The sequence below is a fragment of the Tupaia chinensis genome, unplaced genomic scaffold, assembly GCF_000334495.1.
Source record: "Tupaia chinensis unplaced genomic scaffold, TupChi_1.0 Scaffold143796_1, whole genome shotgun sequence".
Taxonomy (NCBI): Eukaryota; Metazoa; Chordata; class Mammalia; order Scandentia; family Tupaiidae; genus Tupaia; species Tupaia belangeri.
In genome coordinates, this window is record NW_006203646.1 from 696,904 (window position 1) to 723,693 (window position 26,790).

The 26,790-nt window shown below is 37.1% G+C and overlaps 1 protein-coding gene across 1 annotated transcript in view; it reads left to right on the forward strand.

Annotated features, from left to right (window-relative positions):
* GABRB2 (gamma-aminobutyric acid type A receptor subunit beta2) overlaps positions 1 to 26,790 on the forward strand; it is a 265,292-nt gene that overhangs the window by 112,426 nt on the left and 126,076 nt on the right. The window contains exon 6 of the mRNA XM_006165055.2: positions 20,131 to 20,213. Coding sequence (XP_006165117.1) covers positions 20,131 to 20,213 — 83 coding nt within the window. The remainder of the gene's footprint in view (positions 1 to 20,130; positions 20,214 to 26,790) is intronic.

A 26,790-nucleotide genomic window follows, 5' to 3' on the forward strand; every position in this document is an offset into this window, starting at 1 on the left:
AGTCTTCTCGTGGGGGTTTGGGCATGCATGCACATGTCCTGGCAGGAGTTGAAGCCATTGGGTCTGGGACTCAAACCACAGTCGACTACCTGGGAGCCCAGTGACATAGCCATTATGCCAACTGCTGGTCCCAGTTTTCAAGATACCAATCCTGTGACTCGAACTGTGGTTGGCCATGTGGGAGTCCAGCACCTTAGCCTCCATACCACTTGCCAGTCTCTGTGTAACCTATCTTATTTCTGCTTTAATGTGGTCCGAATTTCTCACTTATCTATACTGTTTATTTGGACAGTAATTTATTAGTAATTTAACTGACTGTTATTATGGCTGGGCTTGAAACTATAATTCCCAGGACTCCTGGCCATAAATGTTCATATCAGCACATCTTTTTCTGATCCTTAAGTCACTTTTTTTTTCCTTTCCTGACTTTCTTAAATCAATGTTGTTAAGCCAGATGTCATGACCTTTGTCACTCAAATGGTCACGATGGCATTTCATCCAACTTTCCAGTTTCATGTAGTCTGCACAACTCTATGTGCTAGAGCTGTTATTTCCATTTTCCCATGATTTTCCATTATTTGCATTTCAAACAAGCAATCTAGGGACCAGCAGTAGCGTAATGGCTATGTCGCTGAACTCCCATGTAGCCAACCGCAGTTCAAGTCCCGGACCCAGTGGCTTAAACTCACGCTGGGCGTGTGTGCGTGCATGCCCAAGATCCCGAGAGGAGAACGGAGGAGAAGGGATTGCGGCATGGCCACCCCCCCCCCCCGGGGGTTGAATTCTTGCTTTCTATCTCTCTGTCTCTCTGCCTTTCTCCCTTTCTGGCCAGCGCACAAGCCCTATAGCAAAACCCTCTCCAAAAAAAAAAAAAAAAAAAAAAAAGAAGAAGAAGATGCAATCTAATGTCCTCAGTTACATGATTACATGATTAGGAAATAGTAAATTCTGGTGTTTGTAGCCAAGTCCAAATGAATGGTCCCCACACAGGTTCTTTCCTCTCCACTGAACTGATACCAAGAAAAGAGAACTAATACTCACATTTGCTTTAACATTTTTGTCTGTGTTATGTTCATCCAAGGCTGTAATAAAAAAAAAAATGTAAAATTTGAGGACATGTATTAGTAAAATGGAAGTTGCTCTGAAACTTCAGAATGACCTGGACTTGGGCATGTGGCCACACGGTCCTGTACTCTGGAATAAAGCCTTAGCCACTGCCTGACTCACTAACAAATAGGTCGAATCACTTAGACTCTCAGAAACTGTTTTATTCATTTATAAAATTACCGGTGATATAAAGAGTAGCCTAATGTCAGCCCTAAGGAAGGATCTAATTCATAAAATTCTGTTATTTGACCAACATAGTGCTTTTAAACATTAGACCATTTCACCATTTCATAATTTCATATATATATATTTAAATCTGAAGATCAGAAACACAAAGCCTTATTATCCATATGGCAGCAATAAGTTAAAACTGAGAAATTGATAGCTCTTTTAAATATTTTTTTCTAGTTCATCACAGTCCCCACCATTCTCTATTTACCTCATACTACAGAGACCATGAGTCAGACCCTCCAGAGGAGTTTATGACTCAGCTATTAAAGCTAAGTTCCTTATAATTTCAGTATTCCTTGTTTTGCCTTGTCATAACCATGCTCTCCATTTTTCAATGTATAAAATATAAACTGGTTGGCCAAGAACTAAGGTCAAACTTTGTTTACCTACGTCCACCTTTCACCAAGTTTAAGTCTTGACAAATTTGCTCATCTCTCAAGTTGCTCTATTTTATATATTCTGACTCTAATCAGATACATCCCTTCATGCTAATCCCTGCCAGTTACATACTCTAGCAAAATTTTGAACATCCTTGATTGCATAGCTTATAGCTCATTTTCTCTGCAATAACTGATTCAGATTCTAATCACTTTTCTTATCAAAAATCTTACAACACACATTACTGATATTCAATACATGATACCACTAATAATAAACAAGAATACAAAATAAATGTAGTATTTTACATTTATAACTCAAGTTCTAGGAATGCTTATTTTTTGATAAACAATTGCTATGCATTGTTTTAGTCTTTATATCCACATTCAAAGGCAGATGCTATTGGGCCAGCATATAGGGTGGTGGTTAAGGGTGCTGGATTCCCACATGGACAACTGTGGTTGATTTCCTGGACCTGGTGGTTTGCTTTCTCACTTTTCCTCTCTCTCTCTGTCTCTCATTCTGTCTCCCCTTTGTAAAATTAAGATAAATACATAAATAAATAAAGTAAAATAATAGGGAAAAAAGGCAGATACTCTCATTACTTCCATGCTATCACTACCATTGATGATCAAAAAGTTAACTAATATAGACAAGATTTAAAAAGCTAATAGCTTCTTGTTTCTGAGACTTGATTTTAAGGTTCTTTTATGTTTCTAATAATTTTATAAAATGTCTTCTACAAGACTTTACCAGAACTATGTAGGATGAAGGCTGTCTATGAATAGATTAATATTGATCAACCCCTTATTGTCACTTGAGTATATTACAATTCAGGAGCTTAAGTCCAAATTATGATAAACTTGAAAGTTTTAGGCTTTAAATTTATAAATTATCCAATTCAAAATCTTTACACTCACTTTAACTCTCTAATGGTGGATAGTAAAAGAAGGCTTACCAGGAGCGAGGAGGAGGCCAGAAGAAAATGGGAAGATTTAGGTCAAAGGATACAAAGTAGCAGATACATAGGATCAATAAATCCAAGAGTGTAATGTACAACATGAGAAATAAAGTTATTTAAATATATTATGGATTTTTGTTAAACAAGTAGATTTAACTGCTCTTGTCATACAATGTAAGTATATGAGCTGATAGATACATTAATTTGTTTCACTGTAGTAACCATTTTACTATCTTTATCTTCTAACAGCAGGTTATCAGCCTCATATATACACAATGACTTTTTTTAAAATGAACTAACAGGAATTAAGAGACTGAAAATTTAGAGGCCAAATTGCAACTAAATACCCACACAGAATTAGCCCTCACTAATTACTCAAACATTGTATATATATATTTTTTTTGAGAGGTTTTTTCACTATAGGGCGCGTGTGCTCGCCAGACAGAGAGAGACATAGAGACAGAAAGTGAGAAATCACCCCCCAGGGGGGATGGTCACGCCGCAATCCCTTCTCTTCCATTCTCCTCTCAGGATCTTGGGCACGCACGCACACGTGCCCGGCGTGAGTTCTAAGCCACCGGGTCCGGGACGCGAACCGCGGTCGACTATGCGGGAGTCCAGTGACATAGCCATTACACTAACTGCTGGTTCCTAAACATTGTATATTTCTCAGGAATGACATACATTTGGTAATTACTAGTCTCTTTTCAAGAAAAGACAGTCTAATACACTTTGGGGTGTGTGTGTGTGTGTGTGTGTGTGCGTGTGTGCGTGAGAAAGACAAAGAGGCTATTAGAAAGAAAACACAAAACCAGCTGTGTCACAGTGATGTTACAATCCATCTGAATCCCCAAAAATAATTGCTTTAGAAATAATTACTCATTAGCAACATAGTGTTACGCCACCAGGAAGACTTTAACTAATGCAAACACTGAGCATGAAAATTGTAACCATCATGTAATGTTGCATCCCAGGGCTCTGAGAATACTTCTAGACTATTTTGCTCATAATTACCTGACAGCAATCTATCTTTACATAGCCCTTACTGTCACTAAGCATGCATTGTCATATTTTCATGTTTTTAAGCTGAGCAACTCTTTATATGATTACATTTAACAGCTCCTAAAATTATTGTCCATTTCAGTAAACTAAAATTCATTATAAGCCCAATTTAAAAAATAAAAGGTATGCTGAGGTTTCAGAGGATGTAGGCCTTTGCTTCGGTAGCTGCAAATTAAAGACAGAGGCTGCTTTACTGAACTGGAAAGTACAGATCATCACTTGCGCCATGGGTAGCCCTCCTTCCTCACATCACCCTGACGGATGAGCCCATATTTTACACATCATCTCCAGAAAGGGGACTCTACCATCTACCCTGGAGAGCTATTTCATTATTTTACAGCCCTCGGTATCAGCCAAGCCATCTTTCTATTTAACCCAAAGCCTCCATGTCCTTCATGCTAGAATTTATGACCAAAGCTTCTTGTCTGATTCATAGCAAAAAAATAAGTGACCAGATGATCATCACTCCCCTGAGCTCTTCATATAAATGAGACTGTTACTACATCTATCAGTCTTATGTTTCTTCTGTGGTTAGAACAACAGAGCACACCAAGCCATTTGTTAAATAATTAATTGTCAGGTTTCAATACCCAGTAAAGCTTTACTGAATTATGGGGCCATTTTGCCCATCGTTTTTCTTTCCTTTCCTTTCCTTATTTGTTTCTTGATCTATTTATGTAGAGAAGGAGGAACAGAGAAAAGATAGAAAGGACGATAGGATCTTTGGAGAAATGCAGTGAAGCTAGACTTGAGCATGGTTACCCATCCTGTCATTCAATCCTGTTCCTATCTCCCAACTTGGATACAATGAAATTGTCCATGCAAATACATATGTACATAACATTTATCATTTGATATCTTCTATTATCAATTTACTTTGTTCATCCAGTTATCAGGTGTGATTGTTTTCATTTTTGTCTTTTTTACCAATATGCTAAAATAATATGTTAGTGACCTTTTTTGTAAACTTTAGCTCATTTTCAAGATAAGTATCTTTTTTGTAAGGCTTGTCTGTTTCTTTGACATTCTTTTTTTTTAATAAGCTCAAATTTCCTTTTATTGTGATTCATTTTTTTTCTGTGGTTTACTTTTTATTTAATCAACTATGCCTCTAAGTTAAGTGTGTCATTATTTTGGTACAAAATGATTTTTCTTTTCCTCAGATGTATCTTTGGAGGAATTTTTCAAATAATGTTTTTATTTTTATAGTTATTTTTTGTTTAAATCAGTCTTCATTTGTGAAGGGCTTCAGTTTCAGCTTTTAGTTGTTCTGACTACATGCCCACCTTCTTCTAAACTCCACACTAAGTAATTAAATAACCTCTAGATAAATTACAAGATTCCTACAAGTCACAAGAAAGTTATTGCTTATTGATCAGAAGATAATTCTTATTGCTTATGAGTGAGATTTTAGGGTCATATTTCCATAGAATTCTAAATAAATAATTGCTCTGAGTTCAAAAGGCTTTTTGTGTATTTGTAGATCTTCTTTATATACAAGTGGTCTTCAAAGAACTCATAGCAAATGCATATAATGAAAAAAGTATGCATGGATTTGAAATACTCCTTGCATCAAAATAAACTTGTACTCTTGTCTTAACATATCTGAATACAATCTAGTTTGGGACACTAAGAAGGATAAGACCTTGTATGTCTTCCTTAGAGAGTTCTTTATTCAGCTCATTTTCCCATCTTTGCATTGGGTTGATCATTTTCTTTCTGGGTAAAACCGCTTGAGTTCCCTGTGTATTCTGATTGTCAGTCCCTTATCTCAGGCATAGTTCACAAAAAAATATCCTCCCAATTTGAGGGCTGTCAATTTATACTAATTACTGTGTCTTTTGCTGTGCAGAAGCTTCTTAATCTGATGTAATCTCACTTGTTTATTTTTGGGATTATTGTCTGTGCTTTGGGGTTGGGGGTTTTATTTGAGAAGCCTTTGCCTACCCCATTGTCTCCTACAGTTTCTCCAGTGTTTTCCGCCAGTAGTTTTATAGTTTGAGGTCTTAGATTTAGATCTTTGATCCACTTTGAGTTGATTTTTGTTAATGGGGAAAGAGAAGGGCTCAGATTAATCCTTTTGCACGTGGGTACCCAGTTTTTCCAGCACCATTTGCTAAAGAAGTTTTCCTTTTCCCACTAGATTGCCTGGTACTCTTTGTCATAGGTCAGTTGGCTGTATGTTTGGGGCTTTATTTCTGGGTTTTCTATTCTGTTCCATTGATCCACATATCTTTTTTTGTGCCAATACCATGCTGTTTTGAACACTACTCTGCCACAAAAAAAAAAAAAAAAGAAAGAAAGAAAGAGAAAGAGAAAGAGAAAGAGAAAGAGAAAGAGAAAGAGAAAGAGAAAGAGAAAGAGAAAGAGAAAGAGAAAGAGAAAGAGAGAAAGAAGACCCAGTGGAGGAATATGGTAGATTTACTGCTGAGTGAAGCAAGCCAGGCTATGAAAGAGAGACATTGTATGTCTCCACTTAACATATACTGACTATCTGCACTTTATGGTGGAAACTGAAATATTAGAGGACATAGAAGCATTGAAAATAGTGATAGATAATGGAGACAATGTGGGAAGAGGGTAGAAGAAAGGGGAGAGTGTAATGAAAGAAATTAAGGAGGAAAATAGACAGGCAAGACATTCATGGGACACAGAGATTATCAGTTGAAGATAATGTGTTTGCAACCTCAGCTGGACTGGTGTAAAGTATATTCCTGTGGGGTAAATTCAATTTACAAGCTGAGTGATGTATAGTGATTAAATGTATAAAGTAAATTAAAATTTTAAAATATATAATTTTTTTAAATATTAAAAAAGGAAAATACTTCATTTTGAAAACAGCCTCTATTAGAGCAACTTGGATTCTGCTAAAATTGAAGCAATAAGAAGCATCAAATTTATGATGAAGCTTAAGTGGAAAAATGGTGAATCGATTAATACTTTATTTTTTTTGAAAGTTGGTGAACAATACTCAAAAACATAATCAACAGTTCGCAAATGGATAACTCATTTAAGAAGGGGTGAGATTTTATTGAAAATGATGCTCATGGTGGAAGACCAGGCACATGAATTTTCAAGGAAAAGTTAACTGAGTTCATGCCCTATTTGAAGAGGAACAGCAGAAGCAACAACCAACACTATAGGCATCTCAATTGGTTCCGTTTCCACAATTCTAACTGAAAAAAATTGAGCAAAGTTTTTGCTCAGTGGGTGCCAGACTTCCACTCAGATCAACTGCAGACAAGGGTAGCACTTTCAATGAAAATTTCAAACAAGAGAAGACAAGATGCTGAAGCATTTCTTCAAAGAATTATAATAGGAGATGACACATAGCTTTACCAGTATGATCCTGGAGATAAAGCACCATCAAAGCAGTGGCATCTAAGAGTTGGAAGTGGTCTAGTCAAAGCAGATGTGGACCTATCAAAAGCAAAAGTCATGGCAACTTTTTTGCCATACTAAAAGAATTTTGCTTGTTAATGCTCTAGAGAGCCAAAGAAAAATATCATCTGCTTATTTCAATAGTGTTTTGAAAAAGGCCAAGATTTATCAGAACAAATGCCCAGGAAAGCTTTACCAGGGAATGCTTCTTTAGCATGACGATGTTTCAGCTCATTTCTATCAGCAAACATGGACAATTTTGTGAATTTCATATATTGAATAATTAGGCATCTACCTCACAGTTCTGATCTGGCCCCTTCAAACTTTTGTTTCCTAATATTAGAAAAATCTTTAAAAAGCACCCATTTTCTTCTTCTTGAAAAAGACATAGAGGGTCCAGCAGATGGCATAGTGTTTAAGGGAATGGACTCCCACATGACCAACCATGGTTTGAGTGCCAGACCCAGCATACTGAAACTTACGCCAGGCACGCATGCATGTGTGCCCAAAATCCCAGGAGGAGAAGGGATTGTGGAATGGTCATTCCTTCTGGTGGGTAATCTCTCTCTCTCTCTCTCTCTCTCTCTCTCACTCTCCCTTCATCTGTATCCAGCAAGTGCACATGCCCCATAGCAAGAATATATTTTTAAAAATGAATTCAGGACCAGCAGATGGCATAATGGTTATATTGCTGGACTCCCATATGGTCGACTGTGGTTCAAGTTCTGGACCCAGCTACTTAAAATACGTGCTGGGTGCATGTGTGTGCATGCCCAAAATCCCAAGAGGAAAGTGGAAGAAAAGGGATTATGGTGTGGCCATCCCCCCACAGGGGGTGATTTCTTGCTTTTTGTCTCTGTCTCTGTTTCTCTGATGAGCACACATGCCCTATTGTGAAGATCTCTCAATAAAAAAAAAAAAAAAGAATCTGAGTTTATCCACATCTTACCACTTACTACATTTGAAAAATACTTAAATATTTTGAGAATTTGTCAGAAGAGATGACTGTTGTTTTCATGAAGAATGTAGATGATGTCCTCAGTGCATAAAATATATCAATATCAATTTCTTATGGAATTAAGGATTAGATATAAACTTGAAGCCATCAAACAGATGAAATATAATCAAGTATTTATATTATTTATCTTATTTTAGGATAAAGAAAGATTTTCTAGGCATAAAAGGTTTAAGAAACAAAAATGTAAATGATGGATAGCTTTGATGACAACGAAACGTCAAAACTTCTAATGAATCACTAAGAAAAAAGAAACACTCCTTCTACAAAGAAACTGCAAAGTACATGAATATATAATTTACAATTAGAGAAACTAAAACTGATGTTAAATATAGAAAAAGATTTTCTGATAATCATAGATTTCCCAAAATGGAATAGGATCCTTTCAGATGGAGTGAATTCCAAGTCATTGGATTCATTAGAATAATAATTACAGAGATCTTATGGAAGGAGTTCAACCATCAGAAAGATATTTTTATTGTTATCATTTAACTCTCTTTTCTAGCTTGAGAACTGAAATTAAATGGTGATATTTCTACTGACACTTTTCTGGCACATGCAGTTCATCAAAGTGCACCTTTTGACACAGTTATTCTGAACAACAATTCTAATCTATGGGCTGTATGGCTCCCATGCAGAATAATCTATGAGATGGACAGATCTCTCTCTGCATCAAATGTTCTCCTACAAGTGCTATTGCAGATAGAGTGAGTTAGTAGCAATGAGTGTGTCTGGTAAAAACATAAGCAGATATAGATAATTGTTTTACCATTATCAGAAAGAGAGCAATGCACATACATTGTACTACAGAAACTGTGAACCTCAAAAATATACAAGATTAAAATCAACCGTATTTCTACTGCTTATTTTACTATGGTTTAGTCTTTTAATTGTGGACTTAATATTCATTACTGAATGAATATAAACTCATATTACACAAATTGCTTTGCAGTGTGCTTTTTTGTCTTGTCAAGAAAACTTTCCCATGTCTTGAAACATTATTCTCAAAGCATTTTTTATTATAACTAGATAAAAATGTATTTAACCTTCTTTATATATTAGTGATGTATATGGATAAATATTATATATAATGCTTCTGTTTCTGTCCGGTTATTAATGATGTTATACTAAACATCCTTGTATAGGATCTTGCATTATATTGTTTTCATATTAATTTCTTAAAATGGAATTTAGGAGCAAAGGTGTATCCATCCAGTGCTTCTGGATTAATGTCAGATTAAACTCAGAAAATATATTCCAATTTCAGTCCTGTTGGCAGCATGCACCCAGAAGTCTATGTCCCTGCAGAATCTGTAGTATTGGATCCTGTTATATTTTATTATATAATTTCCTGAATTTTTTTTTCTGGTTACATAAGCAATAATCAGCACTTGTATTTCTAATACAAATTTGTGGATTCTAATGGTGTTAAGCATTTTCCCTTGTACTTATTACCTATTTTATGTAAAGGACTTACTCTCTATTTAGATAGAAATCTTTTACCTTTAGAGATCAGAGTAGCAGAAGAGCCTGAGATTGCAGTGTTTGGGAATTGTTGTTGGAGTCTGAAGTGTGTCTTGAGTTGCCCATATGTGACAGGAGTCAGCATGGAGTCATTTATTTTCTGTGTTTAAAAAAATAACAGCTGCAGTAACAATAGCAATAAACCTATTTTCTTTAGGGGCTAAGGTTATCTCAGTGGCAACCAAGGCACTGCAGGGAAAATGTGTGTGAGGGCATGTGAGCGGCTGGATCCACCACAGACTGCATTGCCTTCTGAACATTCAGGAAGTACTCAACCTCAAAAGGGAGAGAGAACGAGAACTTGTGTATATTTATTCTTTGGTCAACTAGTGCTACTTTTCCCAGAGGGTGTGTGAGTGTGTGGCGCTGGGGAAAGCAGGTGGTATAAAGGTCACCTCGGTCCTAAGGGGGTCACTCTGATGACAGTTCTTCTGATGGAACTTCCACTCTGGGGTGGCTGAGACTCCAATGGGCTTGCAGATTGCATCTCAGGTTGACGTTTTCCTTGCATCCCTCATTGCTCTTCTTTTCACAATGTAGCTCCATAATAAATAGCCTTCAACGGTCTACTTCTGAAGACCCCAACCTTAAACGAACCCTGAGTCTACTAGAGACAGAAGATTACAAATAAGCAAACACATCCAGAGAATCATTTTAGACAGTGACAAATATTACAAAGAAAATACAACTGGAGATGACAGTGACTCATGCTGGGGGAAAGAGTGCTTTTGTAGCTGGGGACGGGTATACGGGGATACGAGAAGGCTTCTTTCTTGGGCTGTGATGAGCCTAGGTGAGAATGATAGGAAGAAGGCAGCTCATTAAGGTAGACAGAATCTAATTCCCTCATTCCTAACACCTCAAGACAAAGGACCCAGGAATAGAATGGTTTTCATGGTTTTGACAGCCTAACTAGAAACGTTGAATTTTAAACACATTCTATAATGTATCCTATCAGTCAGAGGCCCGACAGGAAACAGATGGCACGCTGAGAAGGGTCATCTGAGGAGAGTGCACTAAAAGGACTATTTACAAAGTGAAGAACAACACCCCTTCCTCCCTCCAGTCTTGAAAGGGGAGAGAAAGAAAAGAACAAGGCAGTCTGGACACAGATATGGCAGGAAAGGAATCCAGGGAAGAATTCCCCAATCTCATTCTCTTTGCATACCAAACTCCTGCTGGTTCTCCAATGGCCCAGTCCATCCTAAGGCCAGAGAACCAGGGAGTCTACTTTAGAAGTCCCAACAGTCCATATTCAGGGGCTCTGAACTTGACGGTTAGAGGGTGGACCTGGAGAAGCTAAAGAAGACAGCTAGCATGTGAGGTTATCTTAAAATAATCTTTGAAAGCCACTTGGAAAAGGTTAGAGACCCAGCTGAGGTTGTAACTTAGTGATTCAGTTGAAACTTAGTAACCTATTATCAATGGAGTTGTAACTTACTCTGCCACTGATTGGCTCCATTATCACCATCTGTGAACCACTTCCATTTTTAAAAAAATTGCTATTAAAAAAATGAAATAGTGATAAACTGGTGAACTTATTCTTAAATAGCTTGACCTTGATGTGTTACATATCAAAATGAAATGTAGAAATGTGACAAATGCAATACAAATGTATCTGAATTATGAAAATGTTATTTTAAACCATGGAAAAATGATCACTTCTGAAATAATCAGGTAGTCCCAGATCTTATGATATGTCCTAGTTCGTAAGAGACTGGTTCAATTAAATCTCTTCTTGAAATCTAAAGATTTCAGTTAGGTTTTGAGTCAAAAACAGAGAACGATTACTTTTTCTCAGGAACTCAGACTTCCTTTAAGACATAGCCTCGAGAGAACAGAGGATCTTCTCGATTCTGAGATAATCATAGGATTTGTAGATGAAACTACCAGAAATGTAATATGTGAAAACTTGATTAAACCAGGGACTGACAACAGAAGAATAATAAAGGTTTATGCTGATATGTCTCTGCATACCAATATTTTTGGTGGTGTAGGATTTGTATGATCTCAATGTGAGACTTTGTTGGATATTGCTGTTTGGATTCTGCAGGCATGCTATTTAAGACAATGTCTTTCATAATAGCACCATACTGGTTGCAGAAAACTGTGTAGCCCTTTAATGGTCACAGTATCTTTGCAGAGGATAAGACTCCAAAAAATCAAAGAGTCACAGAAGGCCAAACAGCTGCAGAAGAGTACAAATAGCTCTAATCTGAAATGCATGATTTATCAAATGGGAACATGATTGCTAGCAATCTTACTTTTTTTGGTGATTACAAAGTTGAGTGTAGTAGTGCATGTGATTCTATATGAGGACTTTTAAAGAGCTTTTAAAAACAATTATGCATGAGTCTTGGAGATTTTAATTTAAACAGAAGTTCCTCTATGGAGGTAAATCAAGAGGATAGAATGGTAAAAAAAAATGCTGAGGGAGACCTTCAATCAGGGGAGAATATTAAGTGGGACTCCTTGGGGAGAGGCCTGTACTTGCTTGTCTGGGGTGGGCTAATCTGCATAATTGACTAAAACAGAATGAACAGCTGTGAAATGCAGCTTTTGAATGTGTGGGTAAAACAAAATTATAAAATATACAGGGTCACAGAACATGCAATGTATTTTCATTGGATTATAGAATTTCTAAGCTTTGCGATATGTGAAATTGACCAGTCCTCCAGAGAAGCTAAATGACTTTATCCAGGTCTATAGGTAGTTAGAGGATACCCAGTTAAGTATGTGGACTCTAGAAAGTGGGACATCCTAGATTCAAACCCCAGTTCCACCATTCACTGTGCTACTCTTGGGGGAAATCCACTCCTGTGCCTCTATTTCTTCATCGGTGAAACAAGAATAATAATCATTCATAAATTAAGACTAGAAATAGAGCTTAATTCCTATTAAATGAGATGATCTATTCCATTAGTATGAGCTAGTGTTTGGCTCTTGGTAAGTGATCACTTAATATCAGGTATGTTTGTTATTGAGAGTGCCAAAGTAGATGTCGCAACACCTACTGCAGTGTTCTACTTACCGTACAAAAAGGAAGACCGTCGTACAGGGGAGATAAGAGTGATACATTAATTTAGCTTCCCAGCTAAAAGTGATTATGAGATACAGAATAACTCAATTCTTCTTTGAGAATATTAAAGTGAAAAAGTTTAAAATACCTTTGAGGGAAAGGACTCAGATGAGCTACTTAGCACTTTTCAAACTTGCAGTTCATACTCTAATGCTTAAATTCGGTATTTAGAGCTTTATAGCCTAACTGACTTTTTTTCTTATTCATTTATCTTGTCAATGGTAGAGAGAGAGAGACAGAGATAAGCACCCTAAAGAGGGTCCCTGCATTATGATCCATCCCCAGTATCAACCAGTCCAAGTCATGGTGACACATATGTGCCAGCCTACCCCATGAGATACTGGGATATGAACCCAGGACCCTTCTCACTTAGGGCCAGCTATGCTACCACTGTGCCACCATATAACCCTGAAAGTTTTTAATTAGTTTGTTTTATAACTTGTAAAAATACACACTGGCATAATTTGTAATAATTGACCTTTACAGCATCTTAATTTCTCTCCAGTAACGATGCTAGAGGATCCTTTTATCTTTTGTACTTACAATAAATTGTGCTACTAAGTAAATGCACATGTTGTGCAGAGGAAAAGTATACTGTGAATTTGAACACTTAGGTTTTGAATGTAGCTGGTGATAAGATATCTACTTTTTTATTTTTAAAATACAAAGATGTTGAAAGAAGTCATTTTTTCCTTGAAGAATAATTGAATGACTCTCTAGGGTAAAGAAATCAAAATAAAGTAGAAGTCTGAAGTCACTTTCTTATAATTTCTTGTCAAAATCCTAACAAGGTTCTCACAAGTTTAGGCATATCTTGGCCTTTATAGTCTATAGCTCACAAAGCCATTCATAGAGTCTACTGAAAGGTCCAAAGAGTATCACTCTGATTTTGATTATGAGATTTTTTTGTATTGGTTGAGGGTTAAAAGCATCTATATTACTTAATTACTATCTTTGGTCATATCCAAAGTTGGAATGATATAGTAGCATCATTAAATCCCAGGTAGCAACACCATTAAATATCTATTATGGCATTGGTACAGAATCCTGGCTTAGCTGTTGTATTTCTTGATTTTATTGATGCCTTTAGTGGCTGTTTCAGGCTATGTTGTATATTTAGCTTTCTTGATCTACATCAGGCTTCTTTTTTATTAATGTGAGCTTAATTCTCTTTCTTTACATATGTATACATAAGCAGGTATTACCTCTACAGCTCTACATAAGTGGGATCCTGCCAGGTGGACTGCTCCTTTCATTCAACAAAGTATGCGTCCTTGTCGTCATTTCTTACAACCACATTAAAAAGAAACATCACAACCTACTTAATCACTCCCTCACTGCCAGGCATTCAAGCTGCCTCCAATAGCTCTTACTATAAAAATTGCTGCTAAGAACATGCTGCACATATATCCTTGCACACTTTTCAATTTATTCTTGGTACCTAGATGACCTCAAGTTTTTCAACCTGCACGGTTCACCTTTTCTCTTTTTTTAAATTTTTATTGTCTTGGTACATATGCACTTGCCAGGGTGAGACAGAGAAACAAAGAGAGGGACGGGGAGAAAGCACCCTCCAATGGGGTGTAATCATGCTTCAATTCCTTCTCCTCCATTTGCCCATCCTGTTGAGATTTAAGGCACACATGCACACATGTCAGCATGTTTCTCAAGCTTCCAGGGCTGGGATTTGAACTACAGCCAGTCATATGGGGATCCAGCTCCCTTAACCACTAGGCTATGAGACCGGCCTTTCTTTTCATTTAATATCTAAGTAAAATGCTCAAGACTCCATCCCACTAGCCAGGGGAAACCCAGTGCCTTCCCCAAGGCGTTGGTAGGCTCTGTTTCTCCAAGTCACCTCTCTGTTTTCCTCTTTATCCCTACAAGCATTTCATCCTCTTGAGGATCAATGCTAGTATTTTATAAGTCCATTAAGGATGACAGTACCCAATAAGTAAGTAACAAAAGTTGGTCCAGAGACCAGCAGTTAGCGTAATGGCTATGTCTCTGGACTCTCATGTAGTCGACCGCGGTTCTAGACCCGGACCCGGTGGCTTAAACTCATGCTAGGTGCATGTGCGTGTGTGCCCCAAATCCCGAGGAGAATGGAGAAGGGATTGTGGCATGACCATCTGGCCAGGGGGTGATTTCTTGCTTTCTGTCTCTCTGTCTCTATCTTTCTGGTGAGTGCACCTCTCCAAAAATAATAATAATAATAATAATAATAATAATAATAATAATAAAGTTTGTCCAAAGATCTCCCAGCCAGTCAGAATTTTGACATTTCCCAAAAGTAGACTTTATGCAATTGAATGCAGCCCCATAGAAGATAAGTTTCCATGTTTAACTACAGAAGATTTTTCACAAGTACATAAGGAACATTCTGGAGGTATTGCTGAGCTATTTCCTTTGATTTAAAACACAGTTGTCTCCATATGTTTCACGGTGACCTTAAAACTTACCCAGGACCGCTGCACAGTGAGTACTAGTCTCACATCACACACTCCTAGTAGTGGTGTTGTTAGTAGTTATTTAAGGCCCACTAAGGATGTTTATCAGGATTTGGAAAAGTATGTTCATGAAAATTCCATTAACTGTGTTTAGCATATTGATTTATTCTGTAGAAACTCAGTCCTATTATAAATCACAAAGTCCCAAAGAACAGATTTAGATTCTTATCATTGGACTTTTCTAAGATTTATTTCAGGTGAATGAATCTTTTACTGTAAGAAGTAATTTTCTTTTTTATTTGGAGGGGGAGGGTTAGGATATGTGCACTTGCCAGAGAGAGACAGAAAAAGAGGGATCAGAGAAAGCACCTCCCATGAGGAATGGCCACTCTGAAATCCTTTCTCCTCCCCCTCCTTCCTTTTGGGATTTTGGGCATATGTGCACATGCACCCGATATGTTTTTTAAGCTGCTGAGTCAATGACTCAAACTGCACAATTGATCGTATGAAATTCAGCTCATGTAACCACTAGATCACAAACTGGACCCATTTTTTTCTTTATAGATTTTTTTTCTTTAAACATTATAGAGCTCATGCACGTGCATACAAGAGTGAGAGAGTGAGAGAGGCGAGCATGCTTTGCAAGATCTGGTTGCACTGTGATTCCCTTCCTACGGGATCCTGGGCACTTGTAGGAGTGCCCAGCATGTTTCAGGCTGATCAGACCTGGGATTTGAACTGCAGTTACCATGTGGGGCTCACTTCTCTTGAGAAGCACACTCCTGCTGTACCATGGAGCCAACCTCATCTATAAGAACAATTTTAACTTTCAAATTTACTTGAGAATGTTTACATAAGTTAAATCAGGCACTTAATCTGGAGAACTGCTTCAAATACTCAACTTGAGAATGTGTACAATAATGTTTTCCTTATTATTATTATTATTTTATTCTTGAGCTGGTGACATGTGCCAGACATATGGCAAAGTGCTGAAGGTACAAATATGACAAAGACTTGTTCAATTCTTGATCCTTTTTTTTTTTTTTAGAAAGTTTTTTTGGTATAGGGTTTGTGCATTTGCCAGAGATAAGGACAGACAGAAAGAGAGAAATAAACCCCTTGGGCAGATGGTCTCACTGCAGTCCCTTCTCCAGTCTCCTCTTGGAGAATGCACACACATGCACCCAGCATGAGTTTTAAGTCACTGGGTACAGAACTCGAGCCACTGTTGACTACATGGGAGTCCATCAATGTAACCTTTACACTATATGCTGATCTCTGGTTGTTGACCTCTTGATTAGTCTGGAAAAGATGAAGGCTTGCTTCACACCTATGTTTTCTCTTATGGAACACTGTATGCAACATTTGCAGGCTATTTATTTTGCATGTTAATGTGTTAGGCAACTATTTGCATTAAATATTAGTAAAACTGCTTTGCTTATTATATATATTTATCAAGATTTTACATTTTACCATATATGCAAATATATATTTGGACTCCCAGTTAACCTCTGGTAAAATGAGTTATTATGTATCTACTCACTAACAAGTAGCAATAACTATACCAAGAGTTGCAGAATACTATATAAGTTGCAGCTTTCTTTCTATTTTTTGTAATCTCACAACAACCTAAGATGGTTAACTTTTCATTGAAATTTTCAAGATGAGGCAAGCAAGTGGCAGAAAATACAGATTACTATCTGAGATCATTCAACCTTATCTATGGTTAGTCCAAAAAAGATTATTTTGGCTTCAAAATTTCTGCTCGATTTCAATGAGAGACACTTAAACATGCTTTGTAAATTTGATTAGAAAACTTTTAGATTGCTTTTTAGCTTTATGAAGCATATTACATCATTTTTTAAAAACAGTAAAACACTGGCATAATTATAAATGTTATTGTAAGAAAAATATTGTCTTCTATCTTATTTTTAAAAACGTGAATAGAAACACCTACCTCCTGCAACCGTATTAGTTAATTTATTTTTCTTGGTATTCACAGCATAGTTCACAGATGTTAGTTGCCATGAATATGTATCAGCAGAAAGCGTTAACCACAAGCCATAGCAGCAATTGCAGACTTTACCTTATTGACACAGTCTGGTCTTCTGCACTTGGCTGTCTCCATTTTTAAATTTGTGTGTGTCCTTGTAACTTTCATGTCTTTTGCCTTCATCTTACCAGATAAAGTTAATTTTCTCTGGTTTGTGCTCTTGTGGCAAAACAGTTGTCCGTATATACATGAATTTATTTCTGGGTGCTCTATTTTGCTCCATTTGTCTTTATGAATGTTTTTATGCCAGTGTCATGTTGTTTTGATTACTATAGCTTTGTAGTATGCTTTGAAGTGGGGTAGTGTGAGGTCTCTACTTTTATTTATTTATTTTGCTTAGGATGGTTGTGAATATCCAGGGTCTTTTTGTGATTCCAGATGAACTTGTGATTACTGTTTTGTACTTATGTGAAAAATAAAAGACATACAAATGACCAATAACTATATTAAAATATGCTCTGCATTGCTAATCCTCAGGGAAATGAATATAAACCACTGTGATATACATTTCACTCTAGTTAGAATGACTATTATTTAAAAGACACATAATGGAGAGGTTGCAGAGAAAGGGGAAGGAACCTCTTCTGCACTATTGGTGAGAATATAAATTAGCACAATCAGTATGAAAAATAGTATGATGGTTCCTCAAAAAATTAAACGTAGAACTATTAGGACCAGGAGGTGGTGTGATGATTAAGATTTTGGATTTGCACATGGCTAAATGCACAGTTCAAGTTCCAGACCCAGGGGACTGAAAAAATCACATCAGGTGTGTATGTTGCATGCCCGAAATCCCACAAGAAGAATAGAGAAGTGATTAAGGTGTGGCTGGCTATTCCTCCAGAGGGGATTTCTCACTTTCCCCCTCTTTCTCTTTCTCTCCCCTGTGCAGAAATTCCCTATGGCAAAAAAATCTTAAAGAAAAATAGGAACTATCATATGATCCAGCAATCCTACTACTGGATATATATCTAAAAGAGGGTAATTTAGTGTACCATAGATATCTTCAGTTCCATGTTTATTGCAACACTATTCATAATAGCTAAGAAATAAAAGTCCATCAGTAGATGAATAAATAAAGGAAATATGGTATACATACACAATGAAATGCTATAAAATAATTAAATCCTTTCATCCATGGCAACATGGATACGCCTGGATTAGGCTAAGTGAAATAAACCAGGCACAGAAAGATAAATATTGCACATTCTCTAGCATATGTGGCAGCTAAAATGTTCATTTCATGGAAGTAAAGAGGAGAAACATGACTATTAGAAGCTGGAAAAGGCAGAGGAGAGGAAGGAGAGACTAGTTAATTGATACAAATTTGCAGCTAGATAGGAAGAATAAATCCTAGTATACAATAACATTGTAGGATGACTGTAACAACAATTTAGTGTGTATCCAAAATAGTTGGAAGAAAATATTTTGAGTGTTTCCAACACAAAGGAATGTCAAATGTTTGCTATTATTTAACCATCACACATTGTATATGTGTATCTGAATAGCACACTAACCTCATAAACAAGCATCTGTCAATTAAATATAACAACAATAAAAAAGTATGTCTGTAAACTCTTTTCCCCAAGTGGGAAACAGTGTATTTACCTGTTCTAAACACATAGTATCATGCCCTTCGCAGCAGAGTAAGCCTAAATTGGTCAAATGCAACATTAATTTCTATTATTAGTTTCCTTCATCAGACATAAAATTTAAAGGACCTACTAAATGCTGGGTGCTCTATTAGATACCTTACATATAAATGGACTTTATACCTACATATGCTGACTTCTAAAACTTGCATTCTTTCATGGATTTATGCCCGCTAGCTGATCAGAAAACACACACTGGGCTGATGGTGGCACAGCCTAAAACACAATGCTGTGCAAGGCAGACCCTTATGGGAAGGTTGCCAGCTTGAGGCTCCAGACCTTACTGAATACAGTGGGCACACGTGTGCTCATGATCTGGACTAATTGAGGCTGGGGAGTAGACACTGCTGCCAAGACCCTGTCAGGGGTGTTCTCTCTCTCCTCTCTCTCTCTCTCTCTCTCTCTCTCTCTCTCTAATACACTCATGAAATAAGTAACCTTTAAAAAAAGATTTAGTTTGTTAAAAAAAAAACATGAATATTGATAAATCATCCAGAACTATATTTTTTGGTGCCTAGTAGGTCTTCAGTTGTGAAAAATGGCAAAAAAAAAAAAAGAAGCATAAAGACAAAGGGATATGCTCATTTCTCTCTGATAAAATGATAAAGGTGCCAAGTGTTATAAATCAATAGCTCTGTTATCTCATAGAAGAAACTCTCTAAGGAGGCAGGAAAGTACTACATTACTCAGGACAGAACAACTTTGGTGATAGATTATTTTTAAAAAAGGACTGATTATGTGTGTTATTGGAGCACTTGTAAACTACTATACAATGTAAAATATGTTTAAAAAATGATGGCTTAAAACAGATCAATAGAAGATTACATTTTAGGGTCTTGATAAAAGGAGACAAAAACAAATGTTAGAGGAAGAGGGATATTTCTTTGTCAGTACTCTCAGTCACCTGTGATGCTTATAAAATAAGAGTTCTAGGTTCTCCCCACCTCAGCCCCCGACATTCTGGAAGCATCGGAACTGCTTGGTTAACAAACAGTCTGGCGACTTTGGTACAAGTAGTTACTGTGCCATACTCTGGGATGCACTGACTTAAGTCATTCTGTTTATTTTACACATCAGCATGAGAATTGCACAGTTACATCAATCTTTTTCAATAGAGGTTGGACTGAACTGCAAACTTCTAGAGGTCCAGGCTTGTCCATGTTGGTACTTGAATTGAAATTTCCAACTCTAGCCATGGACCTGCTAACATCACGTATTATTTATATTTCTCTTCTAGAATCACCACCACAGCTGCCTGCATGATGGACCTAAGGCGGTACCCACTGGATGAGCAAAACTGTACCCTGGAAATTGAAAGCTGTAAGTCTTTCTGAGAATCCATCCAGACAGAACTCTGCTTTAAGGTTCTTCTAGAGGCCTCTTGCCCTGGTTCATTTCCAGACCGAAAGTCCTGCCAGCATGCTAGATTTGGTAGAAGGTGCTGCCGGCCGCTTTCCTCGATAATGTTACCACCCTTCTAGTCGTGTCTTTAAACCCTTCGGAGTGATGTTTTAGGGGAGAAATAATCTGGCAATAAAAGGAAGATGTATGAGCTTGGAAGGAGACCAAGGGCTATTCCAGGCATTTAAATTATAGAATATGATCCAAACAATTCTAACAGACACAGGAAAATAGGTGGTTGTGTCAGGGAGTCACAAAATGTCCTAAATGTCTTTGCTTCTCATAAAATTTCTTTTTTTTTTTTTTTTTGGAATTGCAAAATAAATACAGTCCTCCTGATTAGCGAAGACATTTATAGAGTGTGAATCCCTAGAGTGGGATTTTTGTTTGTTTTGAGGGACTGTTTTCAGTATGTAAGGTTTTATTCTTGCTGAAGGCCATGTGATGAGCAAGATCGGGGTATTGTGCGTGTGTGTTTATTCTATTTACTGCACTGACCTGTTTTGCTATGTGGTTGCTTTTCTAGGCCATGGTTTTAGCTTCCATGTTGATGACTCAGCCACCCGCCCCGTTGGGTGGGCTAAAATGTTGATTTCATAACTCTGCTCCATTGCAGAGGTCACGCAGGAATGTGTTTTGAGGTGGAAAAGCATTTTGAATCTCTTTTATGTCAGTTATTTCCAGTGTCTTCATACCTTATCCCACCAAGTCATGGGAAGCTGACCATTTTATATCCAGTATTCGAGATAATGAGTACCTGGACTGCTATGAGGGTACTTGTCCACTTTGTGAGGAATTTTCGCTGTGGCAAGGAGTGGGTCTGTAAATCACTGCCCTGAGCAGAAATGCAATGTTTATGACACATGGTGGGTATTTTTTGCCCATTTCAAAAGGTAGTTTCCAGGGATAATTAAATTTACATGCATTTGTGAGGAAACTGATAGTACCTTATATTCCCTACCTTCATTTCCAAATTACATCTTTGCCTTGCAGAACTTTTTAATGACATTGGTCTATAGGTTTCAATGATTAATTTTATTGAAATAGCTTTAGGATCGTGTTGCATGTTACATGTTCTTAACAATTTAGAGTGCATAATAACATCCTTCAAAGTTCAGATTCTTTAGGGGTTTTCACTTTTTGACATGAGGATATTTTGAAAACAAATACGTTGCTGTGGATTACTCACAAAGTTTTCTGGTGAGATCATTTTTCAAGGTAAAATTTTACAGGGGATTTACATAATAGTAGTTGCATGGGGGTGATCTGATGTTACTTAATTTGAGTCTTTTACAGTTCTCGCTATTAAGTAAACAAGGGTGTCTTATTTTAAAGAACTGACACCTAAAGACACAAGGCAACACCCAAGTGTTTCCGATTACTAAATTATAATTTTGACATGAATATTTAAAATGAATGGTAATTATGTAGACTTGGGCTATATTATTTCAATCCACAGATACTCTGTTAAATGAGGTGAATATTAATATTCCCGTATTTGCAACTAAAGAAACATATTCAAAAGGATAAAGTGATTTATTCAGCTACTGAATAGTACACAGGATCAGTGGTAGACGCAGTAGATAGCTGTCCTACCTTAGTAAAGACACTGATTTTGGACAAATCAGATAAACAGGCCCCCTACTTTAAAGTCTGCAGTCTAAAAAGTAGGAGCATAGCCTGTTCTAAAAAGAAATTAGATCTTACTTGTATTTAGCTAGACAGCAAACCATTGATCCCAACAATAAGATATAGCATTATATTAATGATATACACGGTATCTAGGCCCTATTGCCATAAATAGGTAGTTTAATAACCAAGCATATTGAAATAAACTTGAATCGTATTCCTTAAACAACCAGTTTCCCAGTGGCTGCCTGGTACTCCTTCTATCACCCACTTCTTTTCTTCAAGTAAACCCCTGGTAGTCATTCATTCTCATTCTCTCTCTTCTCTTTCTCTTTCTGAATCTCTTTCTTCTTGCTCACCTTCTCCTTTCTCCTTTTATCTCTTCTTTCTTTTCCTCTCTCTTTCTCAAATGAAATGACCAGAGTAGGCATTACTAAAGCATTAGCAACTTGTCAATATGTCAACAATAAGTTTATTAGCTCCATTTTTAGATAGGATAATATAACCTGATTGTCAGTAGCTTAGAATAGGGGAACATTTGGATTGAGTTTAGTGTTCATTCATTCATTCATTCATTCAAGAATCTATTCATCCATTAAATATTTCATGAGCACTGATTATTTACCAAGCATCGTAAAAAGCGATAAAGATAAGATGGTGCTCCACAGTACCACAGTGCCCTCCTTTACTATGATGAGGGAGGTAGATGCAATTTAAATAAACACATGTATAAATGTAAAATTGCATTAGTGAAAAGTTCTGCCAAGATGAAGTATTTAGTTCTATAAAATCTTAAAGAAAATCTACTTAGAGCAAGCCCTGAAATAAAGTGCTGGAAATTCTAGAAGATCAGTATGGACTATGCTTGCTTTATAACTTTTTCTGAATTTAGAGAGATGGAGATGGTCCATAGAATTCATGAGATTTGCAGAACTAATGGGCCCTGATAATATTTATCACTGTGGAGGCTAGGAAACTTTACTGTGAAAATAGAAAGGAGAAATCCAATCCTGGGTGTTTCTAATCCTGTCTCTTAAATCCACCTTTAACCTACATGTTCCTGTTATCTGCCGGGTGAAAGGCAACTCATCCTATTTTTGTCTACTTAGCACATATACGTACACATCCATGTATGTCTCTTCTCTATACCTTGCTCTGAAACTTTCAGTATGATTGGAAAAGGGGCACCAGAATGCTTGACTCTTTTTTCTAGGGAGATACCGTCAATGCACCAAGTAACAATAAAGTTATGCACTAGCCTATTTAAATAAAGTTCTTTTGAACATTATTGCTATTTAGGAATGAGTTCTAGTGTAGGAATAATGAATTGTCTAAGATGTACCAGTGCTTTGGACATTTGATGCTTCCAAAAATAATTGAAGACTGTTAGTACAAGTCAAAGTTATCTACTTTTTTAAAGTATATAAAATTCCAATTACTAGGTCATAAGGAAGCAGAATTCCAATATACAGCAAGGCCACTTAGTATAGTTTATCTAGAAATGCAAACTAGTGAAAAAGGAATGGTATAAGTATTACTTACCTTTCAGGTGGGACTAGGTAGGGGCTATTCTAGTACCTGTCTTAGTTGAGCTGTCCAATACCTGGTCTCTTATGGCCTCCTCTTCCCACCCTCAGAAGATGAAAGCTGTGCTGTACAGTCTTCAGACAAGTGGGAACTGCTTGCACAAAAGGGAATATGAAATTTTCTCAACCAGACCCATTAGTGGGCTGCTCAAGATACTGAAAACCCAAGTTGTTCTCTCTCTCTTTTTTCTCACTTATTTGTGTGTGTGTCTGTGTTTTAATATCATCCTATCTCTAGATGACTTGGGTTAGCCAGCCTCCATGTGTTAGAAAGTATGTTTGGTGCTCTTTTTGTCAACCTTGATTTTTTTTTATTTTATTTTTAGTCAATATCAGCTCTACAGTCAGGATCTACAGTGAATTAGAAGTAGAGAACTTTCTCTGCTTCTCCTTCACAGGCAGTTTCACAGAGCTGCTCAGTGTTCACGGAGACAGCCACTTGGACATCTCCTTTTATGATCTAAAACAAGACAAAACAAAGCAAACTAAAATACTCGACATACTGCCCTGATACTGATTACTGAATGATATTAAGAAAGTCACCTTATTTTGTTGTGCTTCAGTTTATTCAAGGTTAAAATGGTGAAAATATTACATGGCGTTGTTACGAGAATGATATAATATAAACGTTTGACACATCGCTTGGTATAAAGTAGACATCTAGTAGTTAGCTACTTTAATAATAATGATCACCACAAGTTTTTATCATTATATTTCAAAAGTCTCATGCCACCACCGATTCGCAGTAACTATGAGATCCAGTAATTCCAGCCAAAGAGAGACCCACAGCACAACATTGCCTTTCTCAACTTTTCCATATTTTGTTCTGGCCTTTGCTTTGGCATTCTAAGTCTCATTATCTCTAGTGCTATCTCCTCCCTCAGAATGCTGCAACCAACTGGGCCAAAAGTATAACATATAAATCAATTTCTTCTACTTCTGCCACAGGGAAAAGAATTCATAGCTAGCCTCAAACTCCACAGATGCGAGACCAGCAGTTGGTGCAATGGCTATGTCGCTGGACTCCCAGGTAGTTGACCGTGATTTGAGTCCCGGATCTGGTGGCTTAAGCTCACGCTGAGCACATATGTGTGCCTACCCAAGATCTCGAGAGGAGAATGGAGGAGAAGGGATTGCGGGGTGGCCATCAACCCTGGGGGGTGATTTCTCGCTTTCTGTCTTTCTGGTGAGCGCACGTGTCCTATAGGAAAAACCTCTCAAAAAAAATAATAATCCAAAGGTAGATATTTAAAAGTGCTTTGACTTCTATACACAGATGAAGTGATGAGACAGCTTATTTACATATATAATCCATAAATGATTTCTTCAACATTTAAACTGACCAAAGAAGGCAGTCATCACCTGCAGACAATCTACAGCCTCCGGGTAGTAGCAAAAGGTTCCCGTGAGTGTGTGAGTGTGTGTTAGTACAAGTACCTTTTTTTGGAGATATTCAGCATACTTTAGGAACATAGAAAATAGAAATGCACCTGTGGCTTTCTTGTTGAATTCTAACTTGAGTATCACATAAAAACAACTTACCGTTGGGTTATTGATAAAATAAAGGCCATATTTTCTGTGTTCTAGAATTTCTTTCAAAATTGTTTTTATAGAAGAGATTAATATAGATTGATAAATTAAGCATTTGAGGTCTTAAATCTAAATCTACTATAGCAAAGGATTAATATATTTTTGGAGCCAGGGGCATCAGGTAGCAAGCATGGCAGTTAAGGAAGCAGGATCCCACGTGGCTGACTGAGTGGTTCAAGTCCTGGACCCATGGACTTAAATACCTTGAGAGCATGTTTGTACATGCCCAAAATCCCAAGAGGAGAACAGAGGAAAAGGGATTGCAGCTTGTTCACCCCCGCTGGGGAGGTGAGCACTCACTTTTCTTCTATCTCTTTCTCTCTGTGTGTCTCTCTCCAGTGAGTGCATACACTCTCTAGCAAAACTATATATATATATGTGTGTGTGTGTGTGTGTGTGTGTGTGTGTGTGTATACAGATTACGCTGTGTAGTGGCTTATATTTCAATAATTTCACTAAATATAAAGACAACACTTTTACAAACTTAGAAATAGGAGAGTGATTTATGTACCTCCACTCCCAAAGTAAAAACAAAAACAAAATTCGATGACACCTTAGAGTATGTCAGTAGACTCAAACACCTGCAACAGAAGAAGCTGTGGTCAGCCAAGGCTTATGTTATTGTGGTAGAACAAATAAGTGGGCAGAATGCAGGCTGAACTGTCTACTACAAGCTCCTCAAGCTAACTACGCAGACCAGTTACCTTCTTCAAGTTACCGTTTGTCATGTATACAATATTACAATCCACGTAAGTAATGAAATAAACAAGACTGAGAACTTTGTGTGACGGTTGTTACTTACGTCTTCAGAAGTATCAGCTCTTATCCTTATAGCTTCACCATCACCATTATCAAATTACACCTAGGATATTGTGCTTAGTTGGAGTACATTTTAAAAGGGATATTAAACAATCAGAACAACTGTGACATCAATGATTCATGAACTGTGGAATTTGAAGATCTGTAAATAAAAGCTGGAATTGGGAGTGTGGAACACATTTACCTTGAGGGAGAAGAATTTAGGCTAGGGAGATTGGTAGTATTTGGACAGGAGAACTATTTTCAATAACTACAGAATTTCCCCATAAGAAAGAGTATGCCTGCCCTGAGGGCAAAACTAGACTAATGGTAAAAGATGCCAAAAGGCAATTTGGGACTGAAATGTTAAAAAAGAAAAGTTTATAACATTTGTAGCTGGTAAAAAATGAGATGGGCTACTGTATTTTTTTTTTCTTAAGAGAGATTTTTGCTATAGGCCATGTGCACTCACCAGAGACACAGAGACAGACAGAAAGAGAGAAATCACCCCCCAGAGAGGGGATGACTACACGGCAATCCCTTCTTCATTCTTCTCCTGAGATTTTGTGCATGAATGCACATGTGCCCAGTGTGAGTTTTAAACCACCAGGTCCATGACTCAAACCTCAGCTGATCACATGGGAATCCAGCAACATAACCATTACACCACCTGCTGGTCCTAGGCTCCTGTATCTTCTAAGACCATTTTTCCAAGTTGAAAAAATACTTTACTGGGTAAGAGATGAGATTTGATATCTAAGTAACTGTGGGTTGTTATAGCACAGGCAAAAAAAAATGTAGCATTTTGGCTAATGGACAATTAGCCGCTGGTTTATGTGAGAATGCATACCCCATAGGCATATAGCTCTGCAAGCAGTTTTACTTAGGGAAAG